Below are 14934 nucleotides of genomic sequence, written 5' to 3' on the forward strand. Positions count from 1 at the left end.
GCTCTTATGTAAAAAATTTCCTAGTAGCACCTTTATGCCAAGCTGTCATAGGAAATGACTCCTTCCTCACCCTTAAAATAATAAAAAAAAAGTGCATGCCTGCACACACATGTCTATAAAAGTTTTGTTGGGGATTTTACTAAGAAAGTATTGAGTATATAGATCTGTTTTGGGAAATTTGATTTCTGAGAGGTTTCCTCCTATATATGAGTGCAGGAATCATGATCCCACAATGTACTTTGAGGCAGAGTCTCTCACTGAATCCAGAGCTCGCTGTTTCAGTTAATCTAGCTAGCCAGCTTGGTCTGGGGAGTCCCTGTCTCTACCACCCATACCCTAACGGTACAAGCTGGCCACCATGTCCACTGGCCTTTATGTAAGTTCTGGGGATTCAACCTTTGCCCATTAAACTTATTGCAATGCAATGCTCATTATCTCCCTGCACCATCTCCCAAGTGCTCCCTCTCTCGCCTTTTAAAGTTTGTGTTAATTAATGAACCAATTCATTTATTTATTTGTGTGTGTGCATGCTTGCATGTGCCCCAGTACACATATAGGTGTCAGAACAACTTGTGTGAGTCATTTCTCTCATTCCAACATGTGGGATTTCAGGATTCGAACTCAGGTCCTCAGGCTTGGCTGCAAGTACCTTTACCCACAGAGTGCCCTTTCTTTACATTATCGGAAATGATTGTTTTGCATGTTTAGCAAGCACTCTACCATTTAGCCACACTCCTAGTCCTTTATGAACAAAAAATACAGAAGGGTAGTTTTGTTCTAGAGGGGGAAAAGCATGCAGAAGAGAAATTGGAAAAACCATAGCTAAGAAGGGGATCCTTGAATACCAAGGTCTGTCAATCATCTCTCTTTGATCTCTGATTGGTGGATGGCAGATAACAAAGGACTTAAGGCCACCTGAGTGAAAGGTCCTCTGTTGGTAAGGGACTAGAAATATCCCAGAGTAAAAGGCAGATCACTGAACTCTTGGTGACAGGAGGCTCTCTAGAGCTGGCTGAGTCTCCTCCCCAGGAAGGGAGAGGCTTGTGAGGGATCAGCAACCAGGTCCATATGGAGGGCCCCTCCCCATTCAACTGCTTTAGGGGAAGTTTCCCCCACTTCCCCATTCATCTCTGGTATCAGTTTTCCTATCTGTAAAATGCCAAGCCCAAAGCCTCATGTATAAGACAATACATACCCATCTCAGGATGGGAAACATAGCTTACCTGGCACTCCACCAGTGCCTGGCACTGCACCTGGTACTGCTCCTGGCACTGCACCTGGCACTGCACCTGGCACTGCACCTGGTACTGCACCTGGCACTGCACCTGGCACTGCACCTGGCACTGCACCTGGTACCAGGCCTCCCAGGGCTCCGGCTCCTCCAGCACCTGGAAAAGAGAAGAATGAACCCATGCGTTCTCCGCATCCATCCATCCATTTATCCACCACTACCCACGCACCCATATGTGTATATGTATGTGTGTATGGATAAATGGAGAGAGAGGTGGGAGGCAGAATTGTCTGGCACCTTCAACTCACTCTTTTGGAGTGAGCTGGCAAACAAGGTATCAGTAATGTGGTTCCACAGCAAGTGGAAATGGTGGAAGCATGGTTTAGAAGGCAGATGGGGGTTATGGATTTGTGTCTTTGCCCTGGAGGCCCAAATGTAAGGCTGCTTGGCCCTCACTCAGAGCCTGGACTGAAGGGCATCAGACAGGGCAATGTCACTTACCATACTTGGCAGCTTTGGCAGCGGCGGCGGCAGCAGCAGCAGCTGGGCTTGCACCTGCTGGAAAAAGGGAAGAGCAGGTGGGCACATGGATAGAAGAGCTAAAAGGATGGGGAGGTGGAAGACAGGTGGTCAGGCAGGTAGGGGAGTAGGTCGGTGGTTAGAAGGATAGGTGGATGGGTGGATGGGTGGATGAATGGATCAGTGGACAGATGGGTAAATGGAGGGATGAATGGATGCAGACTGGAGGATGGATATACAGATGATAGATGGATGGATAGATGGATGGATGGATAGATGGATGCATGGATACACAGATGGCTGGAGAGATGTGTGTATACATGTATGGGTAGATATATGGATGAATGGGAGACGGATGGTGTATGGATGCATGGGTAAATGAGATGATGAGGCAGATGGATAACTGGATGATTAGGCAATAGATTAGTGGGCAGGTGGATGGATAAACAGATGAGTGTATGGATGATGGATTGATAGATGGTTGGATAGATGGATGAAAAGATATATGAGTGGATGGATCAACAGGCAGAGAAATGAATGAGTTCTTTTGCCAGATTACTGCTGAACAAAGATTGTAGCTTTCCCAGTTCCTAAATGCTCTGAAGACGGCCTCTCTCTTCCCTAGCACACCAAAGCCCACATCTACTCTCCAAGTCCCCGCATGACTTGAGACACCCGTTTTTCCTCCCGCAGCTTCCCAGAGATGCAACTAGAGCTCATGGGAAAAGATACCTCCGAGTCCGGCTCCAGCTCCAACACCATAGCCAGGAAAGCCACCAGCTCCAACCCCGTACGTCGGGATGCCAACTCCACCTCTGGCTCCTGTGGAGGAAAGAGAATCCATGAAGAGTCTCCAGTGATGCCGGACAAGCTCAGGAAGGATGCCCATTGGCTGGGAGAAAGGATGCCCATTGGCTGGGAGAAAGGATGCAGGCTTCCTTTTAACCTGGTCCTTGAGGACAGGAAACTGGGATTCATGGGCTCCCTGAGCAATCTCCTCCATGAACCCTGAGTCTTTCCTGATTCCCTGGGTATTTTGGGGAGGCAGTCTTTTGTTATGATAAAGTGAGTGGGTTTACTCTAACCAGGCTTTCTGTCCTTTGAAGGGACTTTGGCCAAAGCATGGAAGAGTAGGGACACTATCTAGATTGGGGATGGCATCGTGGGGTGGTCGTATCACTTAGCACCATGGCTTCATGGCGGGAGACAATTAGAGAGACACTATCCTGCGATCCAATGGATCCAAGTGGCTCTGCCTGGGACGTTCCCTGGGTGAGCCGCTCTCCTCCAAGCAAGAGGATAGAGGGCTTTTCACTCTGGCGAGTGGAAGCCACAACAGGGATGGTCAGGGCACTTACCATATTTGGCAGCTTTGGCAGCAGCTTTAGCAGCTGCAGCTGGTGGCACAGGCCCTGGAGAGATCAAGGGGACACAATGCTCAGAAAATGGAGGAGAGATGGTCAGGGTATATTCCCCTGTCTACTTGTCTTTTACTTCATATTATATTATTATTATCATCATCGGTAGATCTGTGATATCTGCTCATCTGTCCATTCACCCTCTGTCACGTCTCTGTCCATCCATTTGCTCTCTGTCCTTAGATCTCAGCCCACCTTCCCACCCACTAGCTCTCTATCCATTTGCTTACTGATGAATGGATAGATAAATGCATGGATGAGTGTACGTATGCATGGGTATATGGACAGATGGAAGTGTGGAAGAATGCATGGATGGAAACCTAGACACCAATCACTTAGCCATCCACAGCTGCATCCATCTAGCCATCAGCTTACCCACCCCCTGCCCATCTGTTCATCAGCTCATCCACCCCACTGCCCATCTGTCAATAGCTTACCCACCCTCCTGCCCATCTACCCATCAGCTGGTCTATCAGCCTGTCTACCTGTCTATCCCTCACCGTAGCCACTCACTTGCCCATGCATGCATCCATCATCCTTCTAACCACGTATGCAGATTCCTACCTGCATGCCCATCTGTTTTTCCATCTGATAACTCGTCTTCCCAACTGTTCTTAGCCCCTTCTATCTACCTGCATATTCACCTATTCTTGTGTCTACTCAGCCTCTGCTCACCCCCTCATTGGTCAGTTCAACTGCTCATCGGCATGACCGCTTCTATGGCCACCCACTTGACCAATCTATCCACTTACCTATCCATCTACCACTTACTGAGTACCTACTTGGCTAAGGGGTGGGAAGGCATGGTTCGTGCCTTGGCCACATACTGTGAATGAGGAGGGAGGATGGAGATACTGCTGTAGCTAGAAGCTAACTGGAAAGTTATTATAATCCAAAATGAAGGGTATCAGACTTGGCTAAGGGTATATATAGATGAATGAGATTTTAGGGAGGGTACAAAGTCTCAACAATAATTTATATTGTTTACACACACACACACACACACACGCACGCATAGAGCCCAACTTACTTACCTGGTCCACCCCCAATGCCTGGACCTCCGATACCAGGGGCCCCAACACCTGGGATGCCAACACCTGGAATACCACCAACACCTGGAATGCCACCAACACCTGGAATGCCACCAACACCTGGAATGCCACCAACACCTGGGATGCCACCAACACCTGGAATGCCACCAACACCTGGGATGCCACCAACACCTGGGATGCCACCAACACCTGGGACCCTAACTCCTGGTCCACCAGGTACTAAGCCTCCAACAGCTCCTGTAGATGGAAAAAAGATTGTCCCGGACTGAGCCTTGTGGGGGCCTCTGTAGGCCTCCTAGGACAGATGTATAGGTCAGTTTGGGGACCACAGGTTGTACTGAGTGAAGGATCAGTACATCCATGTGGATGGGTTGGTGATCCCTCTACAAAGACTCAACTCATCAGGCAGCAGGGGATGGACTAAGATGGAGCCCAAAGGGACCTCTAGTTTGGATATGTAGCTGGAAGAACATGATTAACTCTAAAGCAAAATCAAAATGTCTGCTATAGAAACTTAGGCTGCACAGGGTGGGGGGTGTGCGGTGTTGTTTGTTTTTGCTTTGTTCTTTTATTTTAGTTTGCAGAACTGGGAATTGAAACCAGGACTTCGCATATGCTACCACTCTACCCTTGAGCCACGCCCCCAGCCCTCTCACTGGGGGATTCTAGGCAGGGGCTCTACCACTGAGCCACGCCCCCAGCCCCTCCCTGGGGGATTCTAGGCAGGGGCTCTACCACTGAGCCACGCCCCCAGCCCCTCCCTGGGGGATTCTAGGCAGGGGCTCTACCACTGAGCCACGCCCCCAGCCCTCTCACTGGGGGATTCTAGGCAGGGGCTCTGCCACTGAGCCACACCCCCAGCCCTTCACTGGGGGATTCTGGGCAGGTGTTGTATGGCAACATCCCTTCCCCTGTAAACTCCATGCAGAGTGGGAGCTGCCTTTGAGACAGGGCGACCAGTATGGACAAAAGCCTCCTTTTGGGGAAGGTCAGAGATGTCCCTAGGTGAACAGAGGCCAAGTCGACCCCTCCTCATGGATCTCCAGTGTTCACGCAGGGCCCCAAGCCTCCCATTTCTGGGGTGGACACTCACCATACTTAGCAGCCTTTGCAGCAGCCTTTGCAGCCGCAGCTGCTGCAGGAGTTCCAGCGCCTGGAAAGACAGGCACAGAGGGTGAGGCGCTGCCACTGTGGCCCCTCAAGGACACCTCCACCCTCCAGCTGGGAGAAACATTACCTGCAATGCCTCCAATCCCAGGGATTGTGCCAGCACCACCAGGAATGCCACCCCCTCCAACACCAGGGAGGACTCCAGCTCCTCCAGCACCTGCTGGGACAAGGCGCCACGTGACTCCCCAGAGCTTCTGAGGCCAGATAGGGAAGCTCCAGAGGGGCCGGAACATTGTGTGTGTGTGTGTGTGTGTGTGTGTGTGTGCGCGCGTGCACATGTGTGTATGTGCATGAGTATACTTGTGTATGTATAGGTGTGTCAAGGGCAGATGTTAACCTTTCCTTGGTAACTTTTTTTCCCTTTAACCTTTTCTTACACGTGTGCACATGTATGTGTGTATGCGTGTTTTCCCATGCATGTGGAAACACATGCATATGGGTATTTGTGCATCTGTGCATGCGGAGACCCAAGGTGATGTTGTGGACTGTCCTTGATGAACTTTTACTTTATCTGTTGAGGCAGGGTCTCTCCATCAGTATGACAAGTTTTATTAGCCAATTTGGCTCTGAGGAACTCCCCACCTTTGCCTTCCAAGGGGAACCCAAACTCCAATCCTAAGTAAGCGCTTCCCATCTCCCCAGACCCCGTCTTGATTTCTGAGACTAGATCTCTCACTTTTACCTGGACTGTGTGTGCCAGCTACCCTGGCTGGCTAGTGAGTCACAATTATCCACCTGTCTCTACTACCCCAGAGCTATGATTATAAATGTGTTCAATCTTTCCTCTCTTTTTAAAAAGATTATGGGGCTTGGGACTCAGATGCTCATGCTTGTGTAGCAAGCACTATACTGACTGGATTACCTCCCTAGGCCCCTTACCATCTGCTGTTTTGTGGGACAGGGTCTCAATTAGGTGACTCAGGCTGGCCTTGAACATGTGTGTATGTGCATGAGTATACTTGTGTATGTATAGGTGTGTCAAGGGCAGATGTTAACCTTTCCTTGGTAAGTTTTTTTCCCTTTAACCTTTTCTTACACGTGTGCACATGTATCCATCTTGCTATTTCAGCTTCCTGATGTACTATCCTCTCCACCCAGGAACAAGCCTCAATATCTCCAGCTGGGCTTGTTTGGGAAGGTTCCTGCTCCAGAATTCTTAGGTTTGCCCCCGCAAAGTGTCCATTTCAGCTTGCTCATGAAGGGAGTCTGATGTTCACAGACAAATCCCTTTCTAATCACCGCTACATACTGACAAACCACAAGCTCCGTTCCGTGGGCCAGAGGGGCCCCCAAAGGAATGCTGAAGGCTCCCTTTCCCTGTGTTCCGAAGACTCAGCCAAACTCCTAATCCAAGTGTCTGGCTGCCCGGCTCTGGCAGCCCCTGGCTCCAGGCTCTCCAGTTCCCAGATTCCAGTTATTCCCACCAATCCCAGTCTGCCAAGGGGCCTGGGGGAGAGCCTGGGGGCCTTCACAGGGCAGGATCGGTTCCTCCTCTAACTTCTGCCCCCTTAGCTGCTAGGGTCTTCAGTGCCCTCCTGACCTGGAAACAGGAAGGCCTCCTGGGTTGGAGAAAACTTTGGCCCTAGTGAGCTGACCTCCATCTGGATGCGGAGAGGATGCCTCCACCACATTGTAGCCACACTGTAGCCACACTGTAGCCACAGCTTGGCTATCCAAGGGGCTGTGGGCTTGGGGAGGGGTTACATTTTTTGTAGTGCATGTGAAATGGATGCATAACATTAAAAATGGTTGTATAGCTGCTGCCTATATTTCTTTCTCTAACGGCTGTGGTACCTACCCTTTATGATTGGGTTCTTCCTTCCTGTTTTGTTTTTGTTTTGAGACAGGGTCTTATGTAGCCCAGGGTAGCCTCACACTTGTTACGTAGCAGAGGAAGGCCTCAAAATTCCAATGTGCCTGTCACCACCTCCTACATGCTGAGTCCTCACAGTCAATGTTCTTTGTGTCTGGCCCACGGGGCGACAACCCCCCTCCCCCCAGTATGCTAAAGTCTTGAATGACAGGTCATGTTCTTCAGTTAGCATCTCTCATTTTCCCCATGGAGAAATAATGACTGTCAAGGCTGTGTCCATATCCCCTGAGATAGGTGAGTGGAGAAAGGGGCGCTGGATGGAGGGAAGGAAGGATGTAGGGATGGGAGAGAGGAAGGATGGGAGAGGGATAGATGGGGCATAGATGGGGGAGGGTGGGTGAAAGGGTGAGAGGTGCCTGAATGGAAGGATGGGTGCATGTATGCATAGATCAGGAAGGAATAGGTGTGGGAGGAAGAGGGGTAGGGTGGGTGGATAGGAGATGGATGGAGGGAAGAAGGAAGGCATAGAAAGATGAGTGGATGGATGGATTAAAGGAAGGAGTATGATAGAGGTATGAGGGAAGAATAGAGGAGGGAGGGGGAGAGGGAGGTGTGAAGGGACGGGTGCAGAGATGTGCCATAGAGGCATGGATAAGGGATGGATGCTGAAAGGGAGAGGTGGAGGAACAGATGTGTAGATGGAAGGATGGATGGATGGCAGGATAGATGGATGGAAGAATGGATGGATGCAAGAATGGATGGATGGAAGGAAGGATGGAGGGTAGAATAAGAGAAAGAGGGAAGTGTAGAGGGATGATAGAGAGAAGGAGGGATGGATGGGTGGAGAAGATTGAGGAACAGAGGGCTTGATGGGTGGGTAGGGTATGGATAGATAGAGGGAGGGAGAAATGGAGGGAAAGGTAGGTGGATAGAGAAAAGGGAAGGGAGAGCTACATACATGGGTCACATTGTTGAAAAGTGGATAAAAGGATGCAGAAACCACCTGGCTTGTTATTCTTCTATCACAGAATGGCAAGGGTCCCCAGGGTACTTACCATACTTTGCTGCTTTAGCTGCTGCCGCCGCCGCCTGGGATCCGACCCCTGGAAGAGCGGAGGTGAGGGGTCACTAAAGATGGTGGTGGTGTCCAGGTGTCCCCAGAGCACTGAGCTCCCAGCCTCACAGACACTCAGATGTAGCTGCGGGTTTCATAGCCAGTAAAGGCCAAAGAGCTGCCCCAACCTAGCTCAGAGTTTAGGCTTGGACCAAGGGCTGGGTGGGTTAGCTGGTGTTTTGGATAGTCCATGGAGATGGGGGGATTGGTGTCCCTTTGGCTGGAAGCAGGTGAGATTTTCTTTCCCCTTACCTGTCCCTGTTGGGTAACCGGCTTTGCCCCCTGCACCAGCCACTCCTGTAAAGAAGATGCTTGGTTGTCACTCACATAGACCTTGTCACTCTGCCGTCCCGTCTCACTTGTCCCAAGTCTCCTCCATCACCTCCGACAAAACTTTACACAGATACAAGCATGCATGGGGATGCCATCCCAGTTTACAGATAAAGACACTGAGGCTTGGAGAAGGAAACAATGGCTTGCTCAAGGTGTTGTGATAAGAAAGAGGGCCACAGCTGAATGCTAGGCCAAGTTCCCTGTGTTAGTCTTTGTCCTTTGGGAATTTTTATTCTAGCGCCTTGCTGGGTGCTTTCTTGGCCCATGGCTGGGACCTCAGTACCCTTGCCAGCCCATAGAACTAGAAAGGATCAGAGCCCCATAAACCCACGAGGGCACTACTTACCATAGGGCTGTTTCCCATTGGTATAGGGCAGTCCGTAGCCACCTATGGACAGGATAAAGGATGGATGGGGGAAGGGTTAGTGCATGGACGGATAGGGGAGAGACAGGGAAGGAAGAAGGGGCATGTAGGGTATATGGATGGATGGAAGGATGAATTGTATAACAGATGGAGAAAAAGAGGGATGGATGGAGAGATGAATTAGTAGAAGGAAGAAATGATGGATAGATGAATGGAAAAGAATAGGCCAGAGGAAGGCAGGATAGTGGAGAGATAAATGGGTACAAGGGAGAAGTGATGGATGGATGGATAGATGGATGGATGGACAGATGGACAGATGGATAGATGGAAAGTGGGTAGAAGAAAGGAGTGATAGATAGACAGATGGATGGATGGATGGACAGATGGAAAGTGGGTAGGAAGAAGTAGTGATGGACAGATGGATGGATGATGGATGGATGGAAAGTGGGTAGAAGGAATGGTGGGTGGATAGATGGATGGATGGATGGAGAGGTAAGTGGGTAGAAGGAAGGAGTGACAGATGATGGACAGATGATGGATGGATGGTTGGATGGATAGATGGATGGAAAGTGGGAGAAGGAGTGATGGATGATGGACAGATGATGGACAGATGATGGATGGATGGGTGCGTAGATGAACAGATGGAAAGTGGGAGAAGGAAGGAGTGATGGATGGATAGATGCATGCATGCATGCATGGAGAGAAGGAGGGAGAGATGGTGAGGACTGGGTAGAGGAAGCAGTGATGGATATATCGGTGGAGGTAGGGCTAGATGCCTTGCTTGTCTCCCATCTACCTGACCAGACAGACCTCCCCCACAACAGGTGCCTTCCACTCTCTTGAGGATCACCACTTGTTAATAAAGTCTTTCAGGTAGAGAGAGCTGGAAGAGGCCAGGCATTCCTTTCCAGACCTAGGTACCAGCATGGCCCCTGGGGTCTGTGGGTGTGCATGCTCCCCACAGAGGCTATGCCATTGTCTGGACTGATGGCTGTGGTAGAGATGACAGGATGGTGATAGTGGGTAGCTAGACCTGGTGGAGTCTTTCCAATGCATGGTGGCTTTTTCTTTCTTTTTAAAATTCATTCTCTCTTGTTTTGTTTAGTGGTAGGGTCCCATTTTGTAACCCAGGCTGGCCTCCAAATCATTGTATGCCTCATTAGTTGCACAGGCTGGCTTTGAAATTACATAATCCTCCTGCATCCAGCCTCCAGAGTGCAGGAATTATAACCCAGTACAGCCCTGCCTGGGTGTGTGTGTGTGTGTGTGTGTGTGTGTGTGTGTACAGAGGCTAGACAACAACTTTGAGTGTCATTTCTCAGGAGCTATCTATCTTGACTCTCACTAGGACCTGAAGCTGGCTGGCTGAGTAGGTTGGAATGGCTGGCCAGCAAGCCTTAAAGATCCTTCTGTTTCTACCTCTCCAGCACTGGGATCATGAGCACACCCTTCCATGCCTGGCTGTTTTTTTCTCTTTTAATGTGGGCTCTGAGGATTGAATTTAGTTCCTTGTATTTGTGCTGCAAACAGTTTACCAAGTGAGCCATTTCCATAGCCCTGTAAGTCGTGATGCTATTCCAGTGTGAATAGGGCCAAGCAAGTCCCCTTGAGGCTGACTTTCCAGCAGAGGCTCAGCAAACCATGCCTATTATTATTATTTGCTTGTATGTGTATATACATGTGTATGTGTTTGTGAGTGCATGTTTGTATACATACGTATGGGTGGATACCATTGTGTGTATGTGTGTTTTCAAATCTGCATAAATACTACTGTATATGTGTGTGTGTGTATGTACATGTGTACATGTTTGTGTTACTGTATATGTATGTGCATGTGTATGCATTTGTGTGTGTATGTGTGGATACCACTGTGTGTGATTGTGTGTGTATGAATACCAATGTGTGTGTACATGTGTGTATGTTTGCACATATGTGTGTATGTACATAAATGTGTACGTGTGTGAGTGTGTGTGTGTGTGTGTGTGGATTCTGCTATGTGCTAGTGGAGTTCAGAAGACAACCTCAGTTCAGTCCTCTTCCACTCATCTGAGAAAGGGTCTCTTTGTTGTTTGCTGCTGTGTACACCAGGCTACCCCAGCTCTCAGAGAGTCTCCTGTCTGTCCCCATCCTCCTCCATCTCAGCTAGGAGTACTGGGATTACAGATGCACACTACTGCACTCAGCTTTGTGTGGGTTCTGGGGATTCGAACTTGTGCAGTAAGTACTTTACCCACTGAACCATCTCCCTCCACCCCAGGTCAAGAAGCATCTTGAAACCTATCTCTGGCTTACCTGGCAGCTTTGGTGCTTTGATGGGATAACCCAGTGGGACACCAGGCTGCTGACCCCCAAAGGGCCCAACCCCTGCAAGATAAAGAAAGTTAATCAAAGTCCCAGACCTTGGGGTGGGGGCATCTTCTCAATTTCCTGCCAGAAAGTCTACTGTCTGTTCAGATGGATTGAGTTCCTCCCTGCTGGCACTCTGGAACTGCTCTGCCTTGGGGACCTCTCGATCTCTTTGTCATGGGTCAGGGACATACTCTCCAGTGATAGCCAATGTAGGAGCTGAGGGACACTCCTACACTCATCTATGCAGACCTTAGTGCACTGCTGGGTATCTGGGTTTATTTTATATCCACATTGATAGAATTTGGGTTAAGACACTGGTTCTCAACCTTTATAGTGCTGCGACCCTTTAATAGGGTCTTCATGTTGTTTTAATAGAGTTCTTCATGTTGTGGTGACCCCTCCTCCATAAAATTATTCTGTTGCTACTTCATAGCTGTAATCATGCCACTGCTATGAGTTGTAATGTAAATAGCTGATACATAGGACAGCAGATATGTAGCCCCTATGAAATGGCCATTTGACTTCTGAAGGGGTCACGACCCACAGGTTGAGAACTTCCGGGGTTCCGCGCTCGTGGTTGGGAACTGATGACACTTTGGGTAGAGGCCTGGTTTTTGCTTGCTTGTTTGTTTTTTAATTTTTGGAATGTGGGTTTTGGGGGGTGTGTGGATTGAGCTTAGGTTCTCATGCTTGTGTAATTAGACTCTTCAACAAGCCTTGCAACGAGAGACATGGGAGAGATCGGGCAGATATGGATAGGTTTCTGGGTATCTAGCACCAGAGTGTCTTCTCAACTTTGGGAGAGCAGCTTTAACTTACCTGGGATTCCAGAAAAAGCACCACCTCCACCTGCAAAGACAAAGAGCTGCCGCTGTGGCCCAGCACTGAGTGTGCAGGGCACAGGGCAGGGCTCCAGGCTTCCTTTGTTTATGATAGACAAGAGATCACCATGGAGCCACGTCCCCAGCCCCTCACTGGGGGATTCTAGGCAGGGGCTCTACCACTGAGCCACGCCCCCAGCCCCTCACTGGGGGATTCTAGGCAGGGGCTTTACCACTGAGCCACACCCCCAGCCTATCACTGGGGGATTCTAGGCAGGGGTTCTCCCACTAAGGTTCACCCTGCCCTCATTCATTCACTAAGGGCTTCTAAGCAGGTGCTCTACTAGAGGCCAATACCACTAGGTCAGGCTTACTCTATGGGCTTTCTGAATACCATGCTGCCTTTTCTAGCCAGCAGAAGCAGGTCTTGGACACAAGAAGTACCTTCCTGTACCCTCAGAGGTTCCCAAAGAAGCTTAGCATCCCAAGATATCTCTTATACCCCAGGTCAGAGGGGCCTGCAGGCAGAGGATCCCACCCTGGCCCCCAGCACAGTTGGTTATACACACCTGGAACCTTGGCTTTGACTCCTGTGCCAGTGGGAACTCCAGGGAGTACCCCCACACCGGGGAACCGAGCTCCTGATGGCAAAGACATGGTGACAAGTGAGGGAAGGGAAACTCTACTTGGCACCCCCTGCCAACCTTAGGTCTATTGACCAATCTAGTTCAGTGCTGATGGCCAATCACGGGCATGACTCACAGGGCAAGTAAAATCAGGACCAGTTTGTGGGATTTTCTTCTCCTGCGTGGCTCAAGCTCAGAGGATTTGAATTATTAATTAATTAATGGTGGTGCTGTGAATTGAATCCAGGGCCCCCAAAATGTACCAACCCAACATTGGGGGATTTTAGGCAAGCACTCTACCACTGAGCCACACCCCCAGCCCCTCACTGTGAGATTCTAGGCAGGTGCTCTACCACTGAGCCACGCCCCCAGCCCCTCACTGGGGGATTCTAGGCAGGTGCTCTACCACTGAGCCATGCCCCCAGCCCCTTCACTGGGGGATTCTAGGCAGGGGATCTACCACTGAGCCACGCCCCCAGCCCCTCACTGGGGGATTCTAGGCAGGTGTTCTACCACTGAGCCATGCCCCCAGCCCCTCACTGGGGGATTCTAGGCAGGGGCTCTACCACTGAGCCACACCCCCAGCCCCTCACTGTGAGGTTCTAGGCAGGTGCTCTACCACTGAGCCACGCCCCCAGCCCCTCACTGGGGGATTCTAGGCAGGGGCTCTACCACTGAGCCACGCCCACAATGCTTTTCTTAATTTTTGAGACAGAGTCTGGCTAAGCTACCCAGACTAGACTTGAACTTTTGATTTATCTATCTCAGCCTTCCAAGTGCTTGGACCACCAGGCCTGGCTGGAAAATCTTGAGTTTTAATCCTAACTCAACTGAGCCTGATCTCAGCCTTGGTGGACCTCAACTGTATGTTGAGCTATGAATCCATTATGACCACGCTTAGGAGAAAAGGCACAGAGAGACCTATAGCCATACTGCCTTGAACGTGTCTGATCGCAGAAGCGGGATTGCATCTAGTTAATACTTGGATGGGAGGAAGCATCCAGAAGCACGTCCAGTGTGACATGCTTTGTAGTGGCTACTCTATGACTCTCGCTGCAGACTCTCCCTCCTCTCTTGCCTCTCCTGGGGCTTGGCTGCCTCAACCAGGAAGGAAGGGGTGCTCTGTCAGCAAATCCCTGAAATCTGGGCTTTTGGGGGATTTCAGGAACCTTGTTGGGTGGGGAGGTAGGTTCTGGCAGGGAAAGATGCGAGGGGCAGTTCTTAGGGGTCTCCTGTAGGGCAGACTTTCTGGGCGTGCCTACCCCTGGTGACTCAGGGCTTTTGGGAAAAAGCTGGCTACACTAGGGACTCCATCTGTCCTCTGAGGACTGGCTTTAGGCTGTGAGGAGAGCGCTGGCCTGGGGTGAGGGACTGGGCGAGGCTGGGGAAAGCTGACCTCTATTGCCAAGGACCTAATGTTCGTTAAGTTGAACTTGGACACTTAGGGAAACAGCCACTGGCCTCAGCTGGCCTCAGCTGGCCTCAGCTTTAGGACAAGGGAAGAGGAGAGGGTACCAGTGAGATGGTACAGCCCTCTCCCTTTCTCTCTCTCTCTCTCTCTCCCTCTCTCTCCCTCTCTGTCTCTCTGTCTCTCTGTTTCTCTCTCTGTCTCTCTCTGCCTCCCTCCCTTCTTCCTTTTCTCCTTCTCTCCCTCTCTCTCTCTCTTTCTTTCTTTCTTTCTTTCTTTCTTTCTTTCTTTCTTTCTTTCTTTCTTAGACAGAGTTTCATGTAGTTCAGGCTGGCCTAAAACCTGTTTTGTAGCCAAGGATGACCCTGAACTCTGGACCCTTTTGTCTTTACCTTCTAAGTGCTGACATTGCAAGAGTGTGTCACCAAGTCTGCCTTATGAGGTTCTGAGGATGAAGCCCAGGGCTTCGTGTATGCTAGGCAAGTGCTCTGCCAACTGAAATACATCCCCAACCTACTCTTTAAAGAATTATTTTAATTTTATGTGTATGGGTGTTTTGCTTACATGTCTGTCTGTCTGTACACTGCATGTATGCCTGGTGCCCTTGGAGGACAGAAGAATTGTAGATGGCTGTGAGCCTCCATGTGGGTACTAGGAATTGAACCTGGGTCCTCCAGAAGAACAGTCTGTGTTCTTAATTACTGAGCCATCTTTAT

The 14934-nt window shown here is 50.0% G+C and overlaps 1 protein-coding gene across 2 annotated transcripts in view; it reads right to left on the reverse strand.

Annotated features, from left to right (window-relative positions):
• The window catches only part of Eln (elastin), a 45210-nt gene that overhangs the window by 11628 nt on the left and 18648 nt on the right, over positions 1–14934 (reverse strand). The window contains exons 11-23 of one of the 2 annotated variants that reach the window (XM_076923130.1): positions 12754–12825; positions 12183–12212; positions 11307–11378; positions 8997–9038; positions 8570–8614; positions 8259–8306; positions 5458–5547; positions 5314–5373; positions 4203–4457; positions 3109–3162; positions 2483–2572; positions 1733–1789; positions 1224–1388 (exon numbers count right to left, since the gene is read on the reverse strand). In XM_076923130.1, coding sequence (XP_076779245.1) covers positions 1224–1388; positions 1733–1789; positions 2483–2572; positions 3109–3162; positions 4203–4457; positions 5314–5373; positions 5458–5547; positions 8259–8306; positions 8570–8614; positions 8997–9038; positions 11307–11378; positions 12183–12212; positions 12754–12825 — 1080 coding nt within the window. Of the gene's footprint in view, positions 1–1223; positions 1389–1732; positions 1790–2482; positions 2573–3108; positions 3163–4202; positions 4458–5313; positions 5374–5457; positions 5551–8258; positions 8307–8569; positions 8615–8996; positions 9039–11306; positions 11379–12182; positions 12213–12753; positions 12826–14934 lie in introns of both variants that reach the window. The other variant, XM_076923129.1, reaches the window with a different exon arrangement.

This window comes from Arvicanthis niloticus, chromosome 24 (genome assembly GCF_011762505.2).
Source record: "Arvicanthis niloticus isolate mArvNil1 chromosome 24, mArvNil1.pat.X, whole genome shotgun sequence".
Lineage (NCBI taxonomy): Eukaryota > Metazoa > Chordata > Mammalia > Rodentia > Muridae > Arvicanthis > Arvicanthis niloticus.